Source organism: Mustela nigripes, chromosome 7 (genome assembly GCF_022355385.1).
Source record: "Mustela nigripes isolate SB6536 chromosome 7, MUSNIG.SB6536, whole genome shotgun sequence".
NCBI classification, from domain to species: domain Eukaryota; kingdom Metazoa; phylum Chordata; class Mammalia; order Carnivora; family Mustelidae; genus Mustela; species Mustela nigripes.
Window position 1 is genome coordinate 53808547 of NC_081563.1, and position 21143 is coordinate 53829689.

A 21143-nucleotide genomic window follows, 5' to 3' on the forward strand; every position below is an offset into this window, starting at 1 on the left:
GAATTAAAGCATTAGGTGGCCTTCTTAGTGCTATTTTTTGTTCATCTTCTTGACGTAGCACGTTGTAGATTGTGTCTGATGCCTGAGGTATAACCACGTGGCAACAAGGATGTTCCTCTTTGTTTTTCTGTGGTGACAGTTTGTTCTGCCTTCTGAAGAGTCCTTGTGTTACTAGATCAATTATCATCAAGGGCTTTTCAAATTTTTTCTTATTTCTTACTATATTCTCTACCTGGTTCTTCTGTGCCATTTCCAAACTAAAGGTGGGAACAAGTTAATCCCTCTGCTCCAAGCCTGTACATTTTCTCAGGGGAGCCACAGAAAGAAAATCTTGTAGACCCACTTAATAGTGAAATAAAAAGCCTTAATAACAAAACAAAAACACTACCATTTATGAATCACAATGGAATTCAAACTTATTCCTACCCAGTAGTCTGAGCTCTGTCAGACTCAGGGATCTCTTGGCAGAAATTATTCAGCTCAAATGTGTTTTAGCTGGAGCTGTGCCTTCATTGGCTTCTGACTGTGGTGGTAGATTGCTTAAAGCATGCTCTTTGGAGGCATTCTGAATGAGTTCCTGCGTGACCCCAGAAGCAGAAAGTGGTCCTGTAGGATACATTCTTGGTTTTTGGAATGAGGACTAGCTTCTGCAGCCTTATGATCTGGGCTGTATTGTGTATGGCTGCTCTCTAGAGGATTGCTGATGAAGATGGAAATTGATGTCTAAGCATCAGATAAATACCATGCTGTCAGTCCCACCGTTAGAGCTCAGATTGTCCAAAACTGCTTTTTTTCTTTCTTGGTGCTCTTGGTAAATTCAGCCACTTGAGTCCCGTGTTAGCTGTCATGTGCCATTTTTTATTATGCTTGTCTGTTTGTTTTTCCTTTCCTGTCTTTTTGAAACACTTGCCATTTCTTTTTTTTCCTAGCAGATTCAAGCCCCAGTAAGACAACAGCCAAAGGTTCAAACAACCCCACCTCCTACCGTCCAGGGGCAGAAACTCGGATCTCTTACTCCTCCCTCATCCCCCAAAACCCAGCGTGCTGGGCACAGGCGGATTCTCAGTGACGTGACCCACAGTGCTGTCTTTGGGGTCCCTGCCAGCAAATCCACCCAGCTGCTCCAGGCAGCTGCAGCTGAAGCCAGCCTCAATAAGTCCAAGTATGTGGTGCTTCCCCTTTCTCTTTTTCACTTCTGTGGGCTAGGGCTGCTGTGGGCCACTGCTGTGTAATTCCCTGAATCTGTATGTAGAGGGGCGCGGGTATATATATGTAAAAGGTACGTCTGTGTCTGTGTTCATTCAGAAACTGAATTTGCCTGTAGTGCGTAGACCATACTGATCTTCAGAAATAATTTACTTGCTTTACTATTTCCATTCTCTCATCCATTCCATGTTCCACAGAGTATTTTTTTAAAATCTTAGTCTGACCAACCCTCTCCATGATAAAGATCTTGCCTTGGCTCCCCATTGCCAGTGGGATAATATCTGAACTCATTGGTTAACAGACCAAAGACTGTTGTATTACATTGGTGGATGTGTCATTCTCTGTCTTTGTGGCCACATTGTTCATCCTGTGCCCTCTCCCTGAACTACTGCTCTCCTTGTCCACCTAGGAAATGCTTATTTATTCATCAAGATCGATGTCAGAGGTTCACTTTTCTCTGACCCCTTGGGTGTCATATATAAATTGTCTCAACCTTTTTGGAGATGTATCCCATTATATTATTATTATTTATTTGTATATCCAGCTGACCTAGCCTGCAGATTCCTCCAAGATGAGGACCATGTCTTAACCATTGTAAATCTAGTGATGGGCTCTGTGCCTGAAGTAAAGTAGATTGCAGTGAGTGCTTATTAGGTGAATGCAGTTTTGGACCCTCAGCTTTCTTGGAACCATAGACTCTAAAGTTAAAACTCTTGAAGTCGTTAGTTAAATGCAAACGGCGTCAAGAGAGACTTTAGAAGAAAATTAGGCAATGTTACCCAGAAACACAAGATATTGCTAACTGTCTTTATTTCTCCTTAACTTTGATGGTGACCGCTCACGGCAGCCCTTCATTCTCTGTGTGCTAGATCCTGACAGATGGGAGGCAGCCTGAAAAGGCTTCAGTCCCAGCCAGCCTGGGGGCAGTCATTGTGGATGTTATGGCGGGGGCCACAGGAGGCACAAGCCTCGGAACAGGTCGCTTTGGGATTCTGGATTGTGAAAGGACTGGCAGAGGAAAGACCAAAAATCTAAGCAAGAGGTTAAAGAAGTATGGGAGACAGTGGATCATGAAGGAAAGGGAGACATTTATTTCAGACGGTGATAAAAGTTATCTGTGGAAACTGTCCAGTGGCCATGGAAAGCCCTTTCAGAAAACTATTGCAGAGAAGAATGGTTTGACACAGAAAACAATTTGATCTCAAAACAAAGAGAAAGTAGATTAACCCTTTTTCAACTCTTTTCATTTCATGGGGGTGGGAACCTACATAGGTCTGCAACCACCACTCCATCAGGCTCTCCTCGGACCTCCCAGCAAAACGTTTATAATGCTTCGGAAGGTTCTACGTGGAATCCCTTCGATGATGACAATTTCTCCAAACTCACAGCTGAGGAACTGCTGAACAAGGACTTTGCCAAGCTGGGGGAAGGTGAGCAAGGGGTGCCCTGCTGTGATTCTTAAACCCTGACTTTAGAGGAGTATGTGTTTGAAAATGTAGTTAGGTCTTTCCTCCCCTCAAAGTCTTGATCTGAAGTTTAAGTGAAAACTGCTTTGAATGTTTACCAGAGCACTGACATCTTTTCATCCATAGGAACTCCTGGCCTGTTGTGGGTGGTGGTAAGGAGAGTGGGACGCTTTTAGGAAAGATTTGGTGGCATAAACCAGGATGATGCTGACCAGCATGGTTGTTCCTTGGAGGAGTGTGTTGGTTTTCTTGTCCTGTGTGTGTTTATTGTCCCAGAAGGCTGCAACTGCTTACGCAGGAGAGAGTGTGCCCTCACATGAACTTAGAATCTTTGACTGTGGTCAGAGTTCTGTAGTACTGTTGATGGACTGTGAAGAGGTGATCAAATAGAAGGTACCATTTCTACTCTCAAAAACCCAGAGTCAAGGAGCACTGGTAGGTTAAGTGTCCAACTCTTGATCTCAGTTCAGGTCTTGATCTCAGGGTCATGAGTTCAAGCCCTGCACTGGACGCCTCACTGGGTGTGGAGCCTTCTTAAAACAAAACAAAACAAACAAACAAAACCCCCCCACAGTCTGTTTTGGAAGGTGGGACTTGTATACACAGACACCAGACACACACTTTGGAAAACAAAAGCACGCCCTGGGAAAATTCTTCAAAAAGAATACCTCGGCATTAGACAAGAACACAGGGTAAAGGAATGATCAGAACTGAGTGAACAAACTTCAGCCATATCTTTCTTAACTTTACTCTTTTAACTTATGTTAATCTCTTTTAACTTTATTTCATAGATATCTTTTAAAAATGTATATTACTTTCTTATTGTTTTAAACACAAGATAGGATATAGGATTTAACTCTGACAGACAACTATCTTACCATCAAATTATTTCATTGGTATGTATGCCAGTTATTGTTCTAGAATAAACAAATACCTTTGTGGGTGTTGAAAACGCTAGTATTTTTGCACTTAAGACACTCCCAGGTATTAAAGTTCTTATGTCTATTTTTCATAATTTCCGGTCTCTCTTCTGCCACGTTAAACTGCTGCCATTGTGCCTATCCCTCGTCACATCTCCTGATGTTTCCCTCACAACCCCTTCTCATGTGCTCTCCTCAACTGTTTCCAACATGGAAAACAGATTGGCAAACTCAATAGTATTTTATAAAAACAAATAGATTCAAAGTAAGGACTAGAGGCATTCTGCCTGAGTAATGTCCTTGAGTTTTTGGGTGTTAGCTCCAGCCATCTCTTTGGTTGCTTTTTTTATTCATTTATTTGAAAAAAAATTTAATTGCGACAAATATACAGGGATGCCTGGGTGGCTTAGTGGGTTAAGCATCTGTCTTACGCTCAGGTCATGATCCCTGGGCCCTGGGATCAAGCCCCTTGTTGGGCTTCCTACTGAGCTGGGAGCATGGTTCTCCTTCTTTTTCTGCCCACCCCCCGCCCCACTCATTCTCTCTCTCTCTCTCTCTCTCTCAGATAAATAAATAAAATACTTTTAAAAATTATGATAAGTAAACATAACATAAACATGAACTTTTGAACCATTGTCAAGTGAACAGTTCAGTAGTGTTAACTATACACACATCGTTGGGCACCCAATCTCCGGAACTCCTTCCATCTTGCAAAACCCATGTGCTGTCTTTGATTCTTAAAACTTCTTTCCTTTTCTCAGCTGTTGTCTCAGTTACTGCAGTGATTAGACAAGGGCCTGTGAATGCAGGCTGAGCTATTGCCTTGAGGCAGTAAAACGAGTCCAGTCGAGAAGTCAGTTCAGAAGGTGCCCTCCACCTCCTGCCTGTGTATGTGCATCATGGGGTTCTGCTGGAATGAACTCGGTGGTGTTTTGTCCCTCCAGGCAAACATCCTGAGAAGCTTGGAGGCTCTGCTGAGAGTTTGATCCCAGGCTTTCAACCGACTCAAGGTGATGCTTTTGCCACTCCTTCGTTTTCTGCTGGAACCGGTTAGTATAGCCAATACCTGAAACACGGAGCTCACAGTTGTTGTCTCCATAGTTTCCGTCCCACAGATAGCTGTGGCACACCAATGAGCCCCAGATCTTGGTGCTAACGTATATTTTCTCTTATTCAGAAGATTTCCAACATAAAAGGTGGGAAAAAAGAAATACCTAGAATCATTCTGAATCAAAATGACGGAATGACATGTCAATAATATACAGTGTTTATTCTCTCTAATTCACACACATACTTTAAGCAAATATTTCTGAACTTAAGAACATCACTGCTAATCTCTTATAATTGTTTAGATCTTTGGAACAGCTTGAAGAATTCTAATTAGATGTTCTATCCTCTATCCAAGATTTTTCTGAGCCGTTTCTGGGTGTGTGCGTGTGTGTTTACAAGGAGAGAGAGATATCTTTTTAATTTAGACCTTTTTTTAAATTAAAGAAGCAATAGTAAAAAATAATTTTCTCCTTTATTAATAAAAATGATACATAGTCAACTATATTTCAACTAAAATTTCTTAAAAATGAGAGAAAATTATACATATTTATTACACAAAAGTTAGTAATTTAACCAACTGAGCCCCTCGGGTACACTAAAGGTTAGCAATTTATAGAAAAGTGTAGAGAAGGAAGTTAAAATCCCCGTAATCTCACAATTAAGAAGTAGCACAGGAGTACCATTTGGTGTCTGTTAGTGACATTTAACCTTTTTAGGGTCACATATATCTTCCTGAAATGAAAGATATGAAAGTTTACAGATCTTCTCCACGAAAATAAATGACCACGATTTTGTACATAGTTTTTGGACTCGGCTTAAGACCTTAATGTACATCTTTATAGTCCTATTTTAAAAACAAATTTTCTTGCTTACTAAGTCTGGCACATTTCCCACGTCATTAAAGAAGCTCTTAAAAGATAAATTATAAAAGATCTGCATTAAATGGCTTCATATGGATTTGTCATAATGTATCTAAGTAACCTCTTTTTTTAAAAACATTAATTTGGTTTCAGTGTTTTCCTGTTAAAATTCCCTCAGCAACCGATATGAGGTTTTGAGTATAAATAATCCTTGTAGATAGGAATTTGATATGCTTCTAAAATTGATCTTTTTAATTTTATTAATTTCTGATTTTAACCTTATATATTTTTTCTTCCTGCCTTCCTTAGATATGTTAGTACTTTTTCTAATGTCATAAATTTATTTCTTATTGGAACTTTGGCTGTCATTATATGATATCCTTTATAGTTTCTTTAAGGTAACCTCTAGATTATTTGTTAAATCAAAAGATACGTGTCTTCGGGGTGCCTGGGTGGCTCAGTGGGTTAAGCCGCTGCCTTTGGCTCAGGTCATGATCTCGGGTCCTGGGATCAAGTCCCACATCGGGCTCTCTGCTCAGCAGGGAGCCTGCTTCCCTCTCTCTCTCTCTCTCTGCCTGCCTCTCTGCCTGCTTGTGATCTCTCTCTCTCTGTCAAATAAATAAATAAATAAAATCTTAAAAAAAAAAAAGATACGTGTCTTCTAAGGCTTTTGGAGCGTATTTCTAAATTGCTATGTCAATACTAAGAGGAACACAGTAAAATTTTTAAAATTTCTTCTTAAAAATGTACTGAAAGTATTTAGAGGTTTTTTTGCTATTATAACCGTGATTTTCAATCAGCATGAAAATGGGGAGAGAGGCTCATTATAATCTGCTTAGAAGTCTTGCCACAGATATTTCAGTATTCACTTTGCTTCTCTCTTTCATTGCCCACCCCACCCTGACCTTTGAGGATTACACTGTTGATTAAGAGTGCTTTCTAATAGGTTTGTGTTTCCCTTCTCAGAAAAAACCTGAAATTTTAACCGTATCCTTTTTTTTTTTTTTTTTTTTAAGATTTTATTTATTTATTTGACAGAGAGAAATCACAAGTAGATAGAGAGGCAGGCAGAGAGAGAGAGAGAGGGAAGCAGGCTCCCTGCTGAGAGCCCGATGCGGGACTCGATCCCAGGACTCTGAGATCATGACCTGAGCCGAAAGCAGCGGCCCAACCCACTGAGCCACCCAGGCGCCCGCTTTTAACCGTATCCTATAAGTCTTCATATAAGTCTTGATATGATAATCTCACTGTTACTAATTTAATTAGATTCACCAGTGTTAACAGAGGTCCCTACACATTTTCGATACATTCCCAGTTTCAGTACTTATAATTGCTACTTATCACGTGTTTTGTTGTCTATATGGTTTTTTAAGGATTTATTTATTTATTTTATTTATTTATTTGACAGACAGAGATCACAAGTAGGCAGAGAGGCAGGCAGAGATGGGGGGAAGCTGGCTCCCTGCTGAGCAGTGAGCCTGATGTGGGGCACGATCCCAGGGTCCTGGGATCATGACCTGAGCCGAAGGCAGAGACTTTAAACCCACTAAGCCACCCAGGCGCCCTCTTTATTTATTTTAGAGAAAGAGTGAGAGGGGGAGGGGTAAAGGGAGAGAGAGGAAGAGAGCACCTTAAGCAGACTCCACACCGAGCACAGAGCCTGATACAGGGCTCTATCCCATGAACCTAAGACCAGGACCTGAAAAGAAACCAGGAGTCCATCGCTTCTCAGCTTTTTGGCTAAGATCAAGTGGAAACCAGGAGTCCAACACTCAAATGACTACACTATCCGCGTGCCCCTGTAACTCTTCTTAAAACAGTTTTTATTTTTGTTCCAGCCTCTTCTCCCCCTTTATGCTTGAGTAGAGTTATGACAGTGAACATACACTGAGCTCTTGCTACATGCTAATAATATTAACCCACTGGTTAAGTGCTTTTTTATGCATTATCTCAGGTGGTCCGTAAAACAGCCCTCAAGGGGTGCCTGGGTGCTCAGTTGGTTAAGCGTCTGCCTTTGGCTCAGGTCATGACCTCAGGATGCTAGGATGGAGCCCACATTCCCCACATCCAGCTCCCTGCTCGGCAAGGTGTCTGCTTCTCCCTCTGCCCCTCACCACCTTGTGCTCACTCTTGTGCTCTTTCTCTCCCCCTCTCTCAAATAAATAAAAAAAAAATCTTAAAAAACAAAAACAAAAACAAAACACCACCAAAAAACAAAAAACAGCCCTTGAGAGGTTAAGTGACCTGCCGAGGTCACAACTGGAGAACGACAGAATAGAGAGTTGTACCTGAGCAGCCCAACTCAGAAGCTGTAGTCATACCACATCCCAAGAGTCTTTGTAAATCAGTGACATGACACTTTTTTGAACATTATAAAACATCTGCAGATTTTTTTTCATCTTATCCAGCCTTTTTTTAAACAGACATTTGGTATTTTTCCTTCTTTCTTGTTTGTGGTATAAACTTTTGTGTGTGCAACACTTTTATTTTTTATAAATGAAAGAAAATCACATCCAAATCCCAGAAATTAATATGTCCTCATTTGTATGAAGTGTAGGATAGCTTCATTTTCTAGGAGTTTTCTAATCAAGCTCAGACTGTTCACTGATTTTAAACCTTCTGATCAACCAAGGAAGGAAATAAACAGGAAATGTGGCAGTGAGTCACAGAGGATGACAGAAGGGTTATTTTAAACATTTTATGGTAAAAGCTGCAAAAATGTTGATGAACTATGTCCACATGTTGGAATAGACATTTAAAACTTGACATTGTACGTCTTTATTTTAAATATTTTTTTGTGTAATCATCTTTTGTGTAATTTTGGGAAAATGACTAAAAGCCCAAAGAAACAAGATAAGAGAACTCACAATCCCACCCACTCAGAGAGGAAAACATTGTCAACATTTTACAATATTTATGTCCGTAATTTTATTTCTCTAAAAATGAATATATCCAGTTTTATGATTCTTTCTTTTCCTTTTAATGTATTTCATTGTGTCTCGTTTGAAAAATATTTTCGAGATTTTAAGAGCAGTGATTTTACCCTTCTCTTCCTCCATCTATCTTTAAAGAAGCTTCATTAAAAACCCACTTTAATAAATAACCTTCTCAAAATGACAAAATTGTAGAGATTGAGAACAAATAAGTGGATTCCCAAGGAGTAGGGACTGGAGTAAGGAGTGGGTACGATTATAAAGGAGAACAACAGGGGTGTTCTTTGGTTTGATGGAACAGTTCTGTGTCATTGTCATGGTGGTGCTTGTGCTAACCTATACATAGGATCTGATTGCAAAGAACTGCACACACACACATGAGTGCCTGTGAAAACTGGATAAAGTCTAGTTAACAGTATTGTAACAGTGTCAGCGATAACTGTCCTGTAGGGGGAAAAGATCTCACCATGGGGGGAAGCTGGTCAAAGGTTCCCAGGACTCTATGTAGAGCAGATTGCTGTGATCTCATAATTATTTAAAAATAAAAAGTTTTTTAAAAATCTGTAGAAGGTAAAATGAGATTTCAACTAAAGAACAAATGAGTATTAAAATACAATGTAGGGGCACCTGGGTGGCTCAGTGGGTTAAAGCCTCTGCCTTCGGCTCAGGTCATGATCCCAGAGTCCTGGGATCGAGCCCCGCATCCGGCTCTCTGCTCATCGGGGAGCCTGCTTCCTCCTCTCTCTCTGCCTGCCTCTAAACCTACTTGTGATCTCTGCCTGTCAAATAAATAAATAAAATATTTTAAAAAAAAATTAAAAAAAATAAAATAAAATAAAATACAATGTAAAGAATGGGTAAATAGAAAACCAGCAAGTCTGGGTTCTGACCTCAGGTTTGGTGGCCTACCTCTGGCTATCCTCTTAACTTCTGGGCTTCATTTTCTTTTCCGTAAAATAAGAAAACTGTGCTAGAGAATCCTAAGACCCCTTCAAGCCCTGATATTCCACGTGTTTAGATTCCTGTACATCAGCAAGTATGCCAAGTATAGAATCAGTGTCACTGACGTTAGATGTAGTCGAGAAGTTAGGGCTTGTCTAACCTTACAACAGACAAGACTCCTATTTCTGTTTCTGTCTGTGTCTGTCTGCCTAGCGCTGTAACAGACATTCGGTGATACAGTGACCCCCAGATGGTAGAGGACACACTGAAGCATCTATATGTCTGTGTTTGATTACAGAGCAGACAGTGTTTACGTGCCGTAGTGTGTGATACAGACAATAGTTACTATAGGAATTCTGGAAGAGATCACTGCAGGCTTCCACACAAGGAAGAAGTGGACTCAGGTGTAGGAGTAAACTAGTGTTACCATACATTGCATCGCTGAGTATGTTGTAGGGACCGGATTGTATCTCTTACACATATTTTGCCATTACACTGGATTATAGTCACTCATCCCTCTTTACGCTGCCTTTGAGTTCAGATTTACTCTATAATTTGAGCTGTTGGGTTACTAGATGCTAAATTCATCTAGATTTACTTGATGTTTTCTGCTTTTCTCTTTTGTTCTCTCCTTGACCCTTTCTTCCCCTCCAACCAACTCCAGCTGAAAAAAGGAAGGGTGGGCAGACTGTGGATTCTAGCCTCCCACTTCTAAGTGTTTCTGATCCTTTCATTCCTCTTCAAGTACCTGACGCACCAGGTAGGTAAATAGAGCTGATCTGAGGTTAAGCAGCTTGATTCTTATGTCCCAAGGTCTCATGAGAGTTGTTTAAAAACTCCATAAAAAGGACGTGAATTCCAAGCCCCAGTAATAGGTGCTGTTATATATTTTTTGATTATGAAAACAGCCTGTGTATTAGAGGGAACATTAGTCTAATATGATTATAACATGTTTGGGGACACCTATAAGCATGTGACAGAAGGAACAAAATGCTAATAGTGGTTAGTATGATGATTGGATTACTGCTGATTTCTTGTGCAGTTCCTGTTTTCCTATAATGTGCTTTCATTTTATAAATAAAAGTTAAAGGGAACCTGAGTGAGGAGACTCAGGTTCCCTTCCTGGTACTTGTACTATCTGAAAACCTTCAGGGCTTGACTCTTCATCAGTGAACTGATTTGGACTGTATGAGTTTGAATATGCCTTTAGGCCTCATATATCCTGTTTTTTAAGTGAGCAGTCTAAAAAATAAGTAAGAAATTGTTAGTGTGTTCTGATTGAAATAGCTTCTGAAACAATGGTTGGATGCGTTCTCTTCGGGGTTCATAGATGCCAGTGATTTTCTCCCTACTCTCCTTCCCATCCTTTTGGGGGTGGAGTGAGGGAGTGTGATGTGAGACACAGAAGCTACCCTTTCTCTTCTCTATCAGTCCTTTTGAAAAAGCAAATAGATCCAACGCTCTAGAAGCATCTAGCCGCCATTTTGTTCCTGATAGTTTTTCTTTTTCTTTCTTTCTTTCTTTTTTTTTTTTCCATTCTTAACCCTGCCTATTCTTGGTTTTAAACTAATAGGATCTGTTTGGTTCTTCATCTCTCCCAGAATGTTAAGGTATTTGACTAACTCAAGATGGGAAGTGACTGTGATCCTTGTACCATCTACTTAGTAAGACAGACTGCGGCAGGGGTACCATGATGGTTTTTATTTCTTTAGGCAATTTGTTGACCCTCCTTAGGGGAAGCAAAAACTTGCCTCGATCTGGGAGTATTGCGTAACTTTATAGCTTGCTGGACTTGGATGTAAGTCAGAAATAAATACCTAAGGTCACTGAGGAGTGATTCAGCATTGGATAGTTAAACGAAGGAGAAGAAAGGAATCAAGGAGAGGCCCTTTTCTCTCATGTATCGTTCAGGTATGCCTGGCAGGACCTAGACAAGCCAGTTTTTAGCAGAACACTGTAAGGGTACAGGCTGCAAACAGACACCCCTCAGGGTTCTTGCCTTGCTCTTTCCCAGATAGCCCAAGAGCTGTGGAAGCTGGAAGGGTGGCCTCTTGGCACAGGCCAGAAGATGAGGGTCCGCAGGCGAGTGGCTGTCCTCTGCTGCTCTCACAGGTGCCCTTCAGATCAGAGATGAGGAACCAGGCACACTCGCCAGGTGTCTCAGGATATCAGCTCCTGATTGTAGGGATAAGTTGTGAAGGGTTGTGAAGATGAGCCTGGGAGGCACCAGACGTAGATGGCTGTCATCCTCCCTCCCTATTGTCATCTTTCCTGTCTCCTGATCGTCCATATTTCTCTCATTCTGGGGATTCCTGTTAAAGTGATACTGGTGTATACTTCAATACCAATTAAGCCATGGTCCCTCTTGGTTTTAATGGGAAATGTATTAAAATGGAAGATACTAATAGAGAATTTCAGGGGTTTCTTACCTGCTTTATGATCTATCAGGCCAGACTCATCTGAAAACATAAATTAGACATGTCACTCCTTTGTGCCGCAGTGAATTTTCATATCACTGAGCATAAAATCCAGACTTCTTATCATGACCTGAAAGGCCCTAACTAATCTGGTTAGCTCTCTGGCTACCCCTCTAACCTGAGCTCACAGTATTCTATTCTTGAGTCTTTCCTCCAGCAGGTGAGGCTTGTTCCCACCTCAGGGCCTTTGCATTTGCTGGTAACTCTGCCCAGGAAGCTTTCCTCTATCTCTTTTCCTTCTTGTCATCTGACATTTGGGTCTCTGCTTAAATGCTATCTTCTCAGGCCCATTGTGTTCCTACAGCACTCTTAGTCACACTTCCTGGCCTTTTTCTTCAAAGCACTTACTATGACATTGTAAGTACTTAGTTCATTTTCTGTCTTTTCCCACCAGGATGTCAGTGTCCTGAAGGAAGGACCTTGCTCTCTGATCCAGCATTGCTTTGCCAGTACTAAGAACACTTAGAGTTGGCACTCAATAAATATTTGCAGATTATGGATGAATGAGCAAAGTAAAATGTGAGACTGAAAGGCTCACGATGCCCCCACTGCTCTCCATTTCTGTCTCCAGCTCCCAAATACCAGACAACGGGCTCCATAGCCTTCCCTCCGTGCCCCTGCCAATTCCCAGCCAGGCCCCCCAACCAGTCTTTGAGGACGAGTAAATGAAGGTATAGCCCACAGTATCATGAGGCTGCCAACCCAGAGTGGAAGTAGTAGCTGGGCTTAACAAATCCATCAGCTCCAACCCTTCCTGGAGCCCTCCAGAATTTGGACTGAGCAGGGTGTGTTGCCGCTGTGTCTGACTGTTGCATGTACTGTAACATTCAGCCTATACACCATTCAATTCCATAGCCTCCTTATCCAAGGATGTGGATGGGATAGAGATAAGATTGCCCTACATGCTTCCTGGCCATCTTGAAATGTCTGACTGAAGAAAGGCCCGAGAGTTTAGAGTCTCTGAGACCCCAGCATTGTCTCTGGGACAATGGCCAGTTTGTCTCCCCCCCCCCCCCCCCAACCCCCCCCCTGCCCCACTAAAGTACCCCCAGTTTGTCACTACCCCCAGCCCACTGTGGGGACCAGTCCATCTCTTTGGTCCATTTGTTTGTTTGTTTTGCATACATTCTTACCTCCACACTCCACCTTCCTGATTGTGAGTCATGTAAATTTAGTTTCCTGACCGCTATATGCCTTTTAATGACTTTAACATTTTATTTTATGCTTTTAAAATGTTCTCACGGGAGCACCCGTGTGGCTCAGTTGGTTAAGCAACTGCCTTTGGCTCAAGTCATGATCCTGGAGTCCCGGGATCAAGTCCCGCATTGAGCTCCCAGTTCCATGGGGAGTCTGCTTCTCTCTCTGACCTTCTCCCCTCTCATGCTCTCTCTCTCTTTCAAATAAATTAAAAAAAAAAAAAAAATCTTAAAAAAAAATAATAAAATGTTCTCACGTGTAATTTCCTTTGATCCTACAAAGAATACTGACTGGTAGGTATATCAAGTAGTATCTCATCTTCTTGGGGGGATAGGTGAGGCCCGGGGGCTACTGTGACAGGCACTGCTGTGTACACTCCTTTTTGTGGCCATTGGGCACCCAGCAGCAAAAGTTTTCTTGTCTGGAGATCAGCAAGGCCTTCAACTGGAGAGCTAAATTTGAGGTTTAGGGAAATACAAAAATGGGTTTGAACTTAAAAGACCTACGTTCTACCTGTATAGTAGATTGGTGATTTTGATCAAATCACTTAAACTCTGTGTTCCCCTCAAAATTGGTGCCATTAAAACCTACCCCATGGAGTGGCCTGTGAAGTTCAGATGAAAGCATTGTATTTGGAATTGCTTTGTAAACTTTAAGTTAGTGTAAAGATAGGAAATGGTGTAATATCTTTGGTTCTGTGTCCTTATTCCCTGTGGGACAGTCCTACTTAACGATAAAGTCTTAGGCAGTGATATTTCCCTCTAACAGAAATTAAACTCGCTCTAGAACCTTTGACCTTTGCACAACCAAGAGCCATTGAAGTAGACTTTCTTGATATAATGATTATTAAACTGTGGGTAAAGAGGACTGAATAATTGAATTTGTTTGGGTTTTCTTAAAGGAGCATTTCTATTGTCCAAAGCATCACAAAACAAATTTTATTAGGAAATCTCTCATATATATATATATATATATGGAATCACAGCTGTGAGCATTTATGTGCTCATAGAGCTGCCAAATGAAGCCGCCTCTGGTGAGTCGCCAAGTAGTTCACTGATGCCCATGTGCTATGTGTATTCATTTATATTGCCTTCTATTTGTGTCAAAGAACAGATAAACTATAGGTGGTACCAAATTTAAAGCATGGTAGAAGAGAATAGGGAATTCTCCCTGAACATTGGCTGAACAATTTAATCTTTTGGGTTTTTTTTATTTTTATTTATTTATTTATTATTTTTTTTTTTATTAAAGATTTTATTTATTTATTTGACAGAGAGAGATGACAAGCAGGCAGAGAGGCAGGCAGAGAGAGAGGAGGAAGCAGGCTCCCCGCTGAGCAGAGAGCCCGATTTGGGGCTCGATCCCAGGACCCTGGGATCATGACCCGAGCCAAAGACAGTGGCTTAACCCACTGAGCCACCCAGGCGTCCCTGGTTTTTTTTTTAAATGGTAAAATGTATATAACACAAAATTTACCATATTTAAAGTGGCACTGGTGCATTCACACTGTTTTTTTTGCAACCATTACCATCCATCCACAAAACTTTTTTATCTTGCAAAACCGAAACTCTCTACCTGTTAAACAGTAAAACTCTCCTTCCTGCAGCTCCTGGCAGCCCCTGATCTACCCTCTGTCTCTATGAATTTGACTGCTCTGCATACCCTCACGTGGGTGGACTCATATGGTATCTGTCATGTTATCACTGGCTCATTTCACTTAAATTAATGTCCTCACGGTTCATTTATGTTGAAGCCTGTGTCAGAGTTGCCTTCCTTTTTAAGGCTGAGTAATATTCCACTGTATACATAACCACATTTTGTTTATCCATTTACCTGTTGGCCACGTGGGTTGCTTCCATATTTTGGCTCTTGTGAATAATGCTTCAGCAACATGGGTATGCAAATGTCTCTTCAAGATCCAAGACTTTGGGGGGTTATATATCCAGAAATGGAATTGTTAGATCCTATGGTAATTCTGTTTTTTGTTGAGGAATCATTGTATTATTTTCCATAGCAACTACATCTTTTTACTTTTCCTCTAACAGAGGACAAGAGTTTGAAGGAGAGATTTTCAGAGCAACTCCTTAACGCTGATCTCTCAACATCAATGTTCTACAAGACTAAGCAAGAATGCATTAGTTGCCCCATGAGAGCTGCTTCCTAGAATCAACAGCTTCGAAAAACTGTGCCTCCTGGTTTATGGCACTTCATTGTCTCTTAGAAAGTAGGCAAGAGAAGATGTGTTTTCTTACTGGTTTGTTGTCAAGATAGGCTTTCCTCCCAGAACTCTTTGCCTGGTGTCTTCCTCACTTCCAGCTGCTGGTTTGGGATATTGAAAAGTCCAAGGTTGAGCACCTTTGTGTCTTTGTTCTGGAAAGTTTCTCTTTCTGCATTCAGTTCCCTGAAATGAAGTTGGGATCCGGAATGGTGGTTGATTTGGCTTCCAGCTTGCAGATGTTACAGACAGTTTAGTGTCTGGTTTCTTAAAGATAGGAACTATTTAAAGTGACTAGATTTTAAAAACAGCATCTCTCATCACAAGACTTCAGATAAGATGTAAATTCCCAAAGCCGCAAAGCTGTAGCAATGAGACCATCTCTTTTGATGGGGCTGGCATCAAGCTCTTCCATGTTTGTTAGTCCAAGTTGCTCTACTCCTCATGGTCTTATTCCTGATGAAGTCTGGAATGGTCCTTGAGCGAAGCCTTCCCCTTCTTAACCTATGTAATAAGCAGATACCTATCCTCTCTTTTGATATTTTGAAAGAGAGAAAACTCACAACTTGCAGTATATCCCAGTCTCAAATCAGGAAGCAGTTTTGATTATCTAACCTTAGACAGGTTTACAAAGGATTTATTACCTTCTTGCCTATGCATATTTTCAATAAGTTGTGAGAGAAACATAAGAGAAGACTCTGGAATGTACTAATTCCTACCTCTTCCTCTCTTCCCTAGTCCCCAGTGCCACTTGACTTATGCTTGAGAGGAGAGAGGGGTGCTCAAAAGATCATTTTTCCAAGTCCCCTCTTAATTTTTCAAAGTACTAACAATCTTCTCCCTTAGTTTTAAAATTTATTTTTATTTTTTAATTTTTAAGAATACTTTATTAATTTATTTGAGAGACAGAGAGAGTACTAGAGTGGGGTGAGGGGCAGAGGGAGAAGCAGAGCCCTCTGAGAAGGGAGCCCAATGTGGGACTTGATCCCAGAACTCCAGGATCATGACCTGAACTAAAGGCAGACCTGTAACCGACTGAGCCACCCAGCTGCCCTCCTTTATATTTTTTTAAGAAGATTATATTTATTTTTATTTTTGAGAGAGAGAGTATAAGCTGGGGTGACGGGCAGAGAGAGAAGCAGACTTCCTGCTGAGTAGCAAGCCTGTTGTAGAACTCCATCCCAGGACCCTGGGGTCATGACCTGGGTCAAAGGCTGACGCGTAACCAGCTGAGCCACCTAAGTGCTCCAGTCCTTTCCTGTAAGTGCACTCTCAGTCTCTAGTGCCCAGGCTAACTCCTTCCACATCCACTTTGCTCCAGGGGTCTGCCTTCTCAGTCCTCTCCCCATGATTTCAGTGTTTTTCCATGCTCCTAACCAGACTCGTTTTTATTTGGGAACCTTAGAGACTTGAGAAAGAACCGAGTCTAGTAACAGGGATATGATAAGAAAATACCACTAACAGGAAAACAGAAGCAGACAATTCTAAAAGAAGAGTTATAAATTTACCATTAAATACAGATTTTGTAAAAGTCCATCATGATGATGAATCCAAGAAGAGCCATTTATGAAACAGTGAGATGCTGCAATGTCTGCCATCCCCTTGGAAAGGGGGAAAACCTCACCACCTCATGCTTGATGAACATCTAAGGCAGCGCGGACCCACTCAGATCCTGCTTGTTTACATTCTTGCCTTTTCTAAAAAATTATTCCAAGAGGCACCAGGGTGGCTCAGTTAGTTGGGCACCTGACTGGGGATTTCTTTCTGTTAGACCACGCTGCCTCCTCTCACATTTCACGTTATTCAAAGAATTCTGCCTTTCCTGATCTCATAGCAAGACACGTGGGTAAAACCTGAAACTCTGCCCATTCTCACTCTAATCCCAGGCATCTGTGGCCTCATTAGATGTCAACAAATCGTGAAATGCCCAGGGAGAACTTACTTGAGGTTTGGGATCTTAAAAAACACTTCCTGCACATGTTCCTAAATTCACCACCCTCTTCTCGGCACTGCTGGTCCCCATCCACCCCCTTCATGACACATGGTCTCTCAGAGCATCTTTCTGTAACTCTCAGAGAGCAGATAGAATTCCTAACATGAGTCATATCGAGGGCGGCCCATGCTGCACATGGAAGGCCTGCTGGCTGTGATTTAGAAACTCTCAGCCTCCTGTAGCCTTCCTTGTGCAGCCCATTATACCCTATTCTCTGGTTCTTCACTTAAAGTGATCAAAAATGAGCAGAAATAGCTTGGGATGTGACTTCTTCTAAGAGCCTTCACTTTCTAAAGCAACCAAAGCCTTAGTTCAGACAGAAGACTGAATCTCTAGTATGTAGAAGGTTGGGGTCCTTATCCTAATTAGCTCTCTGGTTTACCTGCTATAAGCTCTCAGGCAGGTGGCTTTGCCTTTCTGGAACTGATTCCTTCATCTGTAATCGAGAAGGCTAATTGAGTATGATCTGAGGCTCCTCCCAGGGCCAACGTGTCTTTGCTAATTTGGCCGTTGTGTAGGGAGCCATGACTCTGTGAAAACCTGTTCTCCCATGTCGATGAACATAGGCAAACCCTGTAGGCAGCATGTGGAGGAAACTGTGAAGTCAAGTCCGAACTCTACCATGTCCCATCTATGACTTTGGGCAAGTCACACGGTCTCTGTCTCCATTCTTCTCAACTCCATCTGTATTCCCAAACCCAGGTCTTTTTGTGAATAATGGATGAAAATGCTTGACATTGAACTTTACAAAGAGAAGTGATAACTGTAGTTAGAATGGCTGCTGGACACCCACACAGAGTCGCTGAGAGTCTTCTGTCCTCTCGAAAGCACTAGGTATGGCGGAGTGGGGTTGCACACTCCGTCTGTGCTCTCACTCCTAGTTCTCTGTCTGCTCCTAACCTGTCCCTGCTCCTCCCTCCCACGTGTCAGTATTCGAGGATACTCGAGCAGCAGTGACCATACAGACTAGCTGTGTGAATTGCCTGTTACTTGAGGTTCGGTCAGAAGATAAGCCCCCTAAATTGGGCAACTTACCCCATCCCCACCCTGTCTGTCTCACCACACGCACGCACACACGCACGTGTACACAAGAAATTTTTTTTTTAACCCCCTCATGTTACCTTTTTCTAATCGCTAATAAAAATATTCAGTTCTTACTGAAGTACCTGACTTTCTGGTTGACCCCCTCTTCCTCCCCACCTCCCTAATGAAGCAGAGATGTGACATAGGATACGAGAGGAAAATCTGAGAACTGGGGATACAGAGACTAAGAAGATACCTTCCCTGTCTTCAGTCCTTTGTAAGGACTGCAAGAGAAGTAAGTGCAGAGTGGTCCAGATGGTTCCCAATGTGGCAGGGAGGATCGGGAAAGGAGCAGAAGAGATGATACTTGAAAGACCAGTACAGAAATGGGGTAGGAGGTATGTCCGTTGTACAGTTGAGGAAGGGCGGGCAGAAGTTCGAGGACCGACCCCTTGGTCATAACCTCTCCCTGGAGAGGCTAGAATTCATACTCTGCATTTGGCTAGCCCAGGCTTTATCATGGAAACAAACTACTGTTTGAAAGATAAGCAGGTACTTTGGGAGTGGTTACTTTCTATCCATTGCTTTGAGATTGTGATTGTGTGAGTGCTAAAAGTGAAAGAAGCAAATAATTACTTTCCTGCACATGAAAGAAGCTTTTTTCAGAGTAAAACAGAAGCTAGTGTTCAGCATAATGAAGAATCAGACTTTTCAAGAAGACCATCTTCTTTTTGCTTGTATGCTAAAAACTGTCACATTTTTAACCATCTTTTCTGCTAATAAGATGTTATGCATGATGCAAGATTAATGCTGATGTGATCACACTTGGATATTTGGTCAGTACTCTGGGGTTTCTCCCCCCCCCCCCCCCCTGCTGTTGAGAAGCTTCTTTTCCTCTCTCTTCCTTTCTTCAATTTAAATACCAGGCGTAAATGAGAGAAAGTTAGCAGATTGTCATTTAACTCAAAGATATCCACATCCAAAGATGGTAAATTGATATCACATATAAAAATCTTTTTCTGCAGTGTGTTACTTGTACCAAAGCAAATTATCTTGCCAAGACATTAAAATCCATGATTTGGTTTCAGTCCCTCAACAAATACCAATTTTGTCTTTATTTATCTTGATTCCTGATGGCCTAGAAGAATGCAGATTCATTAAAATGTTCTGTACACCTATTTGAACTTTAAGTCACTTCCTTTTCTCAGACATTTTTATTTTAGTTTTACCTTAATGGCATGTTATTTCTGTGATAGAAAAAAGAATGTCGGCAGGCTTTAACTGGGAAAGTTAAAGAGTTTATGTGGCCTCAACCTCTTTACAAGTTAAAGGAGGTTGAGCTCTTAATTCCCTTCTTTGTGTAAGATTCTGTGATTCTGGATTTTGTTTCAAGTAATGCTCTCTACCTTTAATAAGTTGAAGATAAATAGAGACTTGTTGATGGATCAAGGCTGAAAAAATCATGAAGAAATCTTAATGTGTGCACTTACCATACAGTAAGTTATCAGGTATGACAAATCTGGTGGCTTCTTCTGTCCTTTTGTTTCCCAGCCAGAAAACATCAGAAGTAATCCCTCTTCAGGTTTAAGTGCATTTCATGAGATTTGACCATAGAATGATAAGTGTACCAGCTTGTCACAGGCTCTCAGTTGGCAGACAATAAATGATTGTTGAAGTTAACTTAGACATATTTTGATTCACTTGCTGAGTTACACAGCATTTCTAAATGCAAGTCCAAAAATTTTTTTTCGAAACTAAGCCCAGGAAGGGATATGAATGCATAAAGACTTATTGCATATGTTTATGGCAGCTTTATTTTAATAGCTAAAAACTAGAAACAACCAAATGTCTTATCAACTGGTGAATGATTCAACAAAATGTGGTACATTCATACACTGAAACACTACACAGCAATAAAACTGAACAAACTTTGCAGCAATGTCCACAATTGCCAAACTGTGGAAAGAGCCAGGATAGCCTTCAGCAGACAAATGGATAAAGAAGATGTGGTCCATATACACAGTGGAATATTACACAGCCATCAGAAAGGATGACTACCCAACTTTTGCATCAACATGGATGGGACTGGAGGAGATTATGCTAAGTGAAAGAAATCAAGCAGAGAAAGTCAATTATCGTATGGTTTCACTTACTTGTGGAGCATAAGGAATAATAGCATGGAGAACATTAGGAGAAGAAAAGGAAAAGTGAAGGGGGGAATCGGAGAGGGACTGTGGACTCCAAAAAACAGGATTTTAGACAGGAGGGGGGTGGGGGAATGGGTGAGCCTGGTGATGGGTATTAAGGAGGGCACAGATTGCATGGAGCACTGGGTGTTACAAGTAAGCGATGAATGTTGGAACACTACATCCAAAACTAATGTATTATGTGGTAACTAACATAACACAATAAAAAACAAAACAAAAACAACAACAAAACAAACACACTACTATGCCATGACAGGTAAGGATCTCAAAAGCATTATGTTAAATGAAAGACATCAGGGGTGCCTTGGTGGCTCAGTGGGTTAAAGCCTCTGCCTTCGGCTCAGGTCATGATCCCAGGGTCCTGGGATAGAGCCCTTCATCAGGCTCTCTGCTCAGCAAGGAGCCTGCTTCCCCACTCTCTCTCTGTCTGCCTCCCTGCCTACTTGTGATCTCTGTCTGTTAAATAAATAAATAAAATCTTAAAAAAAAAAATGAAAGACATCAGACAGAAGAGAGTACCTACTGTATGGTTCCCTTTATAGGAAATTCTAGAAAAGGCAAAACTATAGGGACAGAAAGTAGATCAGTTGTTGCCAGGGTCTGGGGGTAGCAGGATGGCACTGACTAGAATACGTATGAGGGTAATTTGGGGGA

At 41.4% G+C, this 21143-nt stretch overlaps 1 protein-coding gene across 8 annotated transcripts in view; it reads left to right on the forward strand.

The window, feature by feature from the left end:
- Window positions 1-21143, forward strand: part of AAK1 (AP2 associated kinase 1) — a 172620-nt gene that overhangs the window by 128807 nt on the left and 22670 nt on the right. For 4 of the 8 annotated variants that reach the window (XM_059405938.1, XM_059405940.1, XM_059405932.1 and 1 more), the window contains 4 exons: window positions 930-1162; window positions 2479-2636; window positions 4537-4641; window positions 10042-10137. In XM_059405938.1, coding sequence (XP_059261921.1) covers window positions 930-1162; window positions 2479-2636; window positions 4537-4641; window positions 10042-10137 — 592 coding nt within the window. The remainder of the gene's footprint in view (window positions 1-929; window positions 1163-2478; window positions 2637-4536; window positions 4642-10041; window positions 10138-21143) is intronic. The other 4 variants (XM_059405939.1, XM_059405934.1, XM_059405937.1 and 1 more) reach the window with 2 other exon arrangements.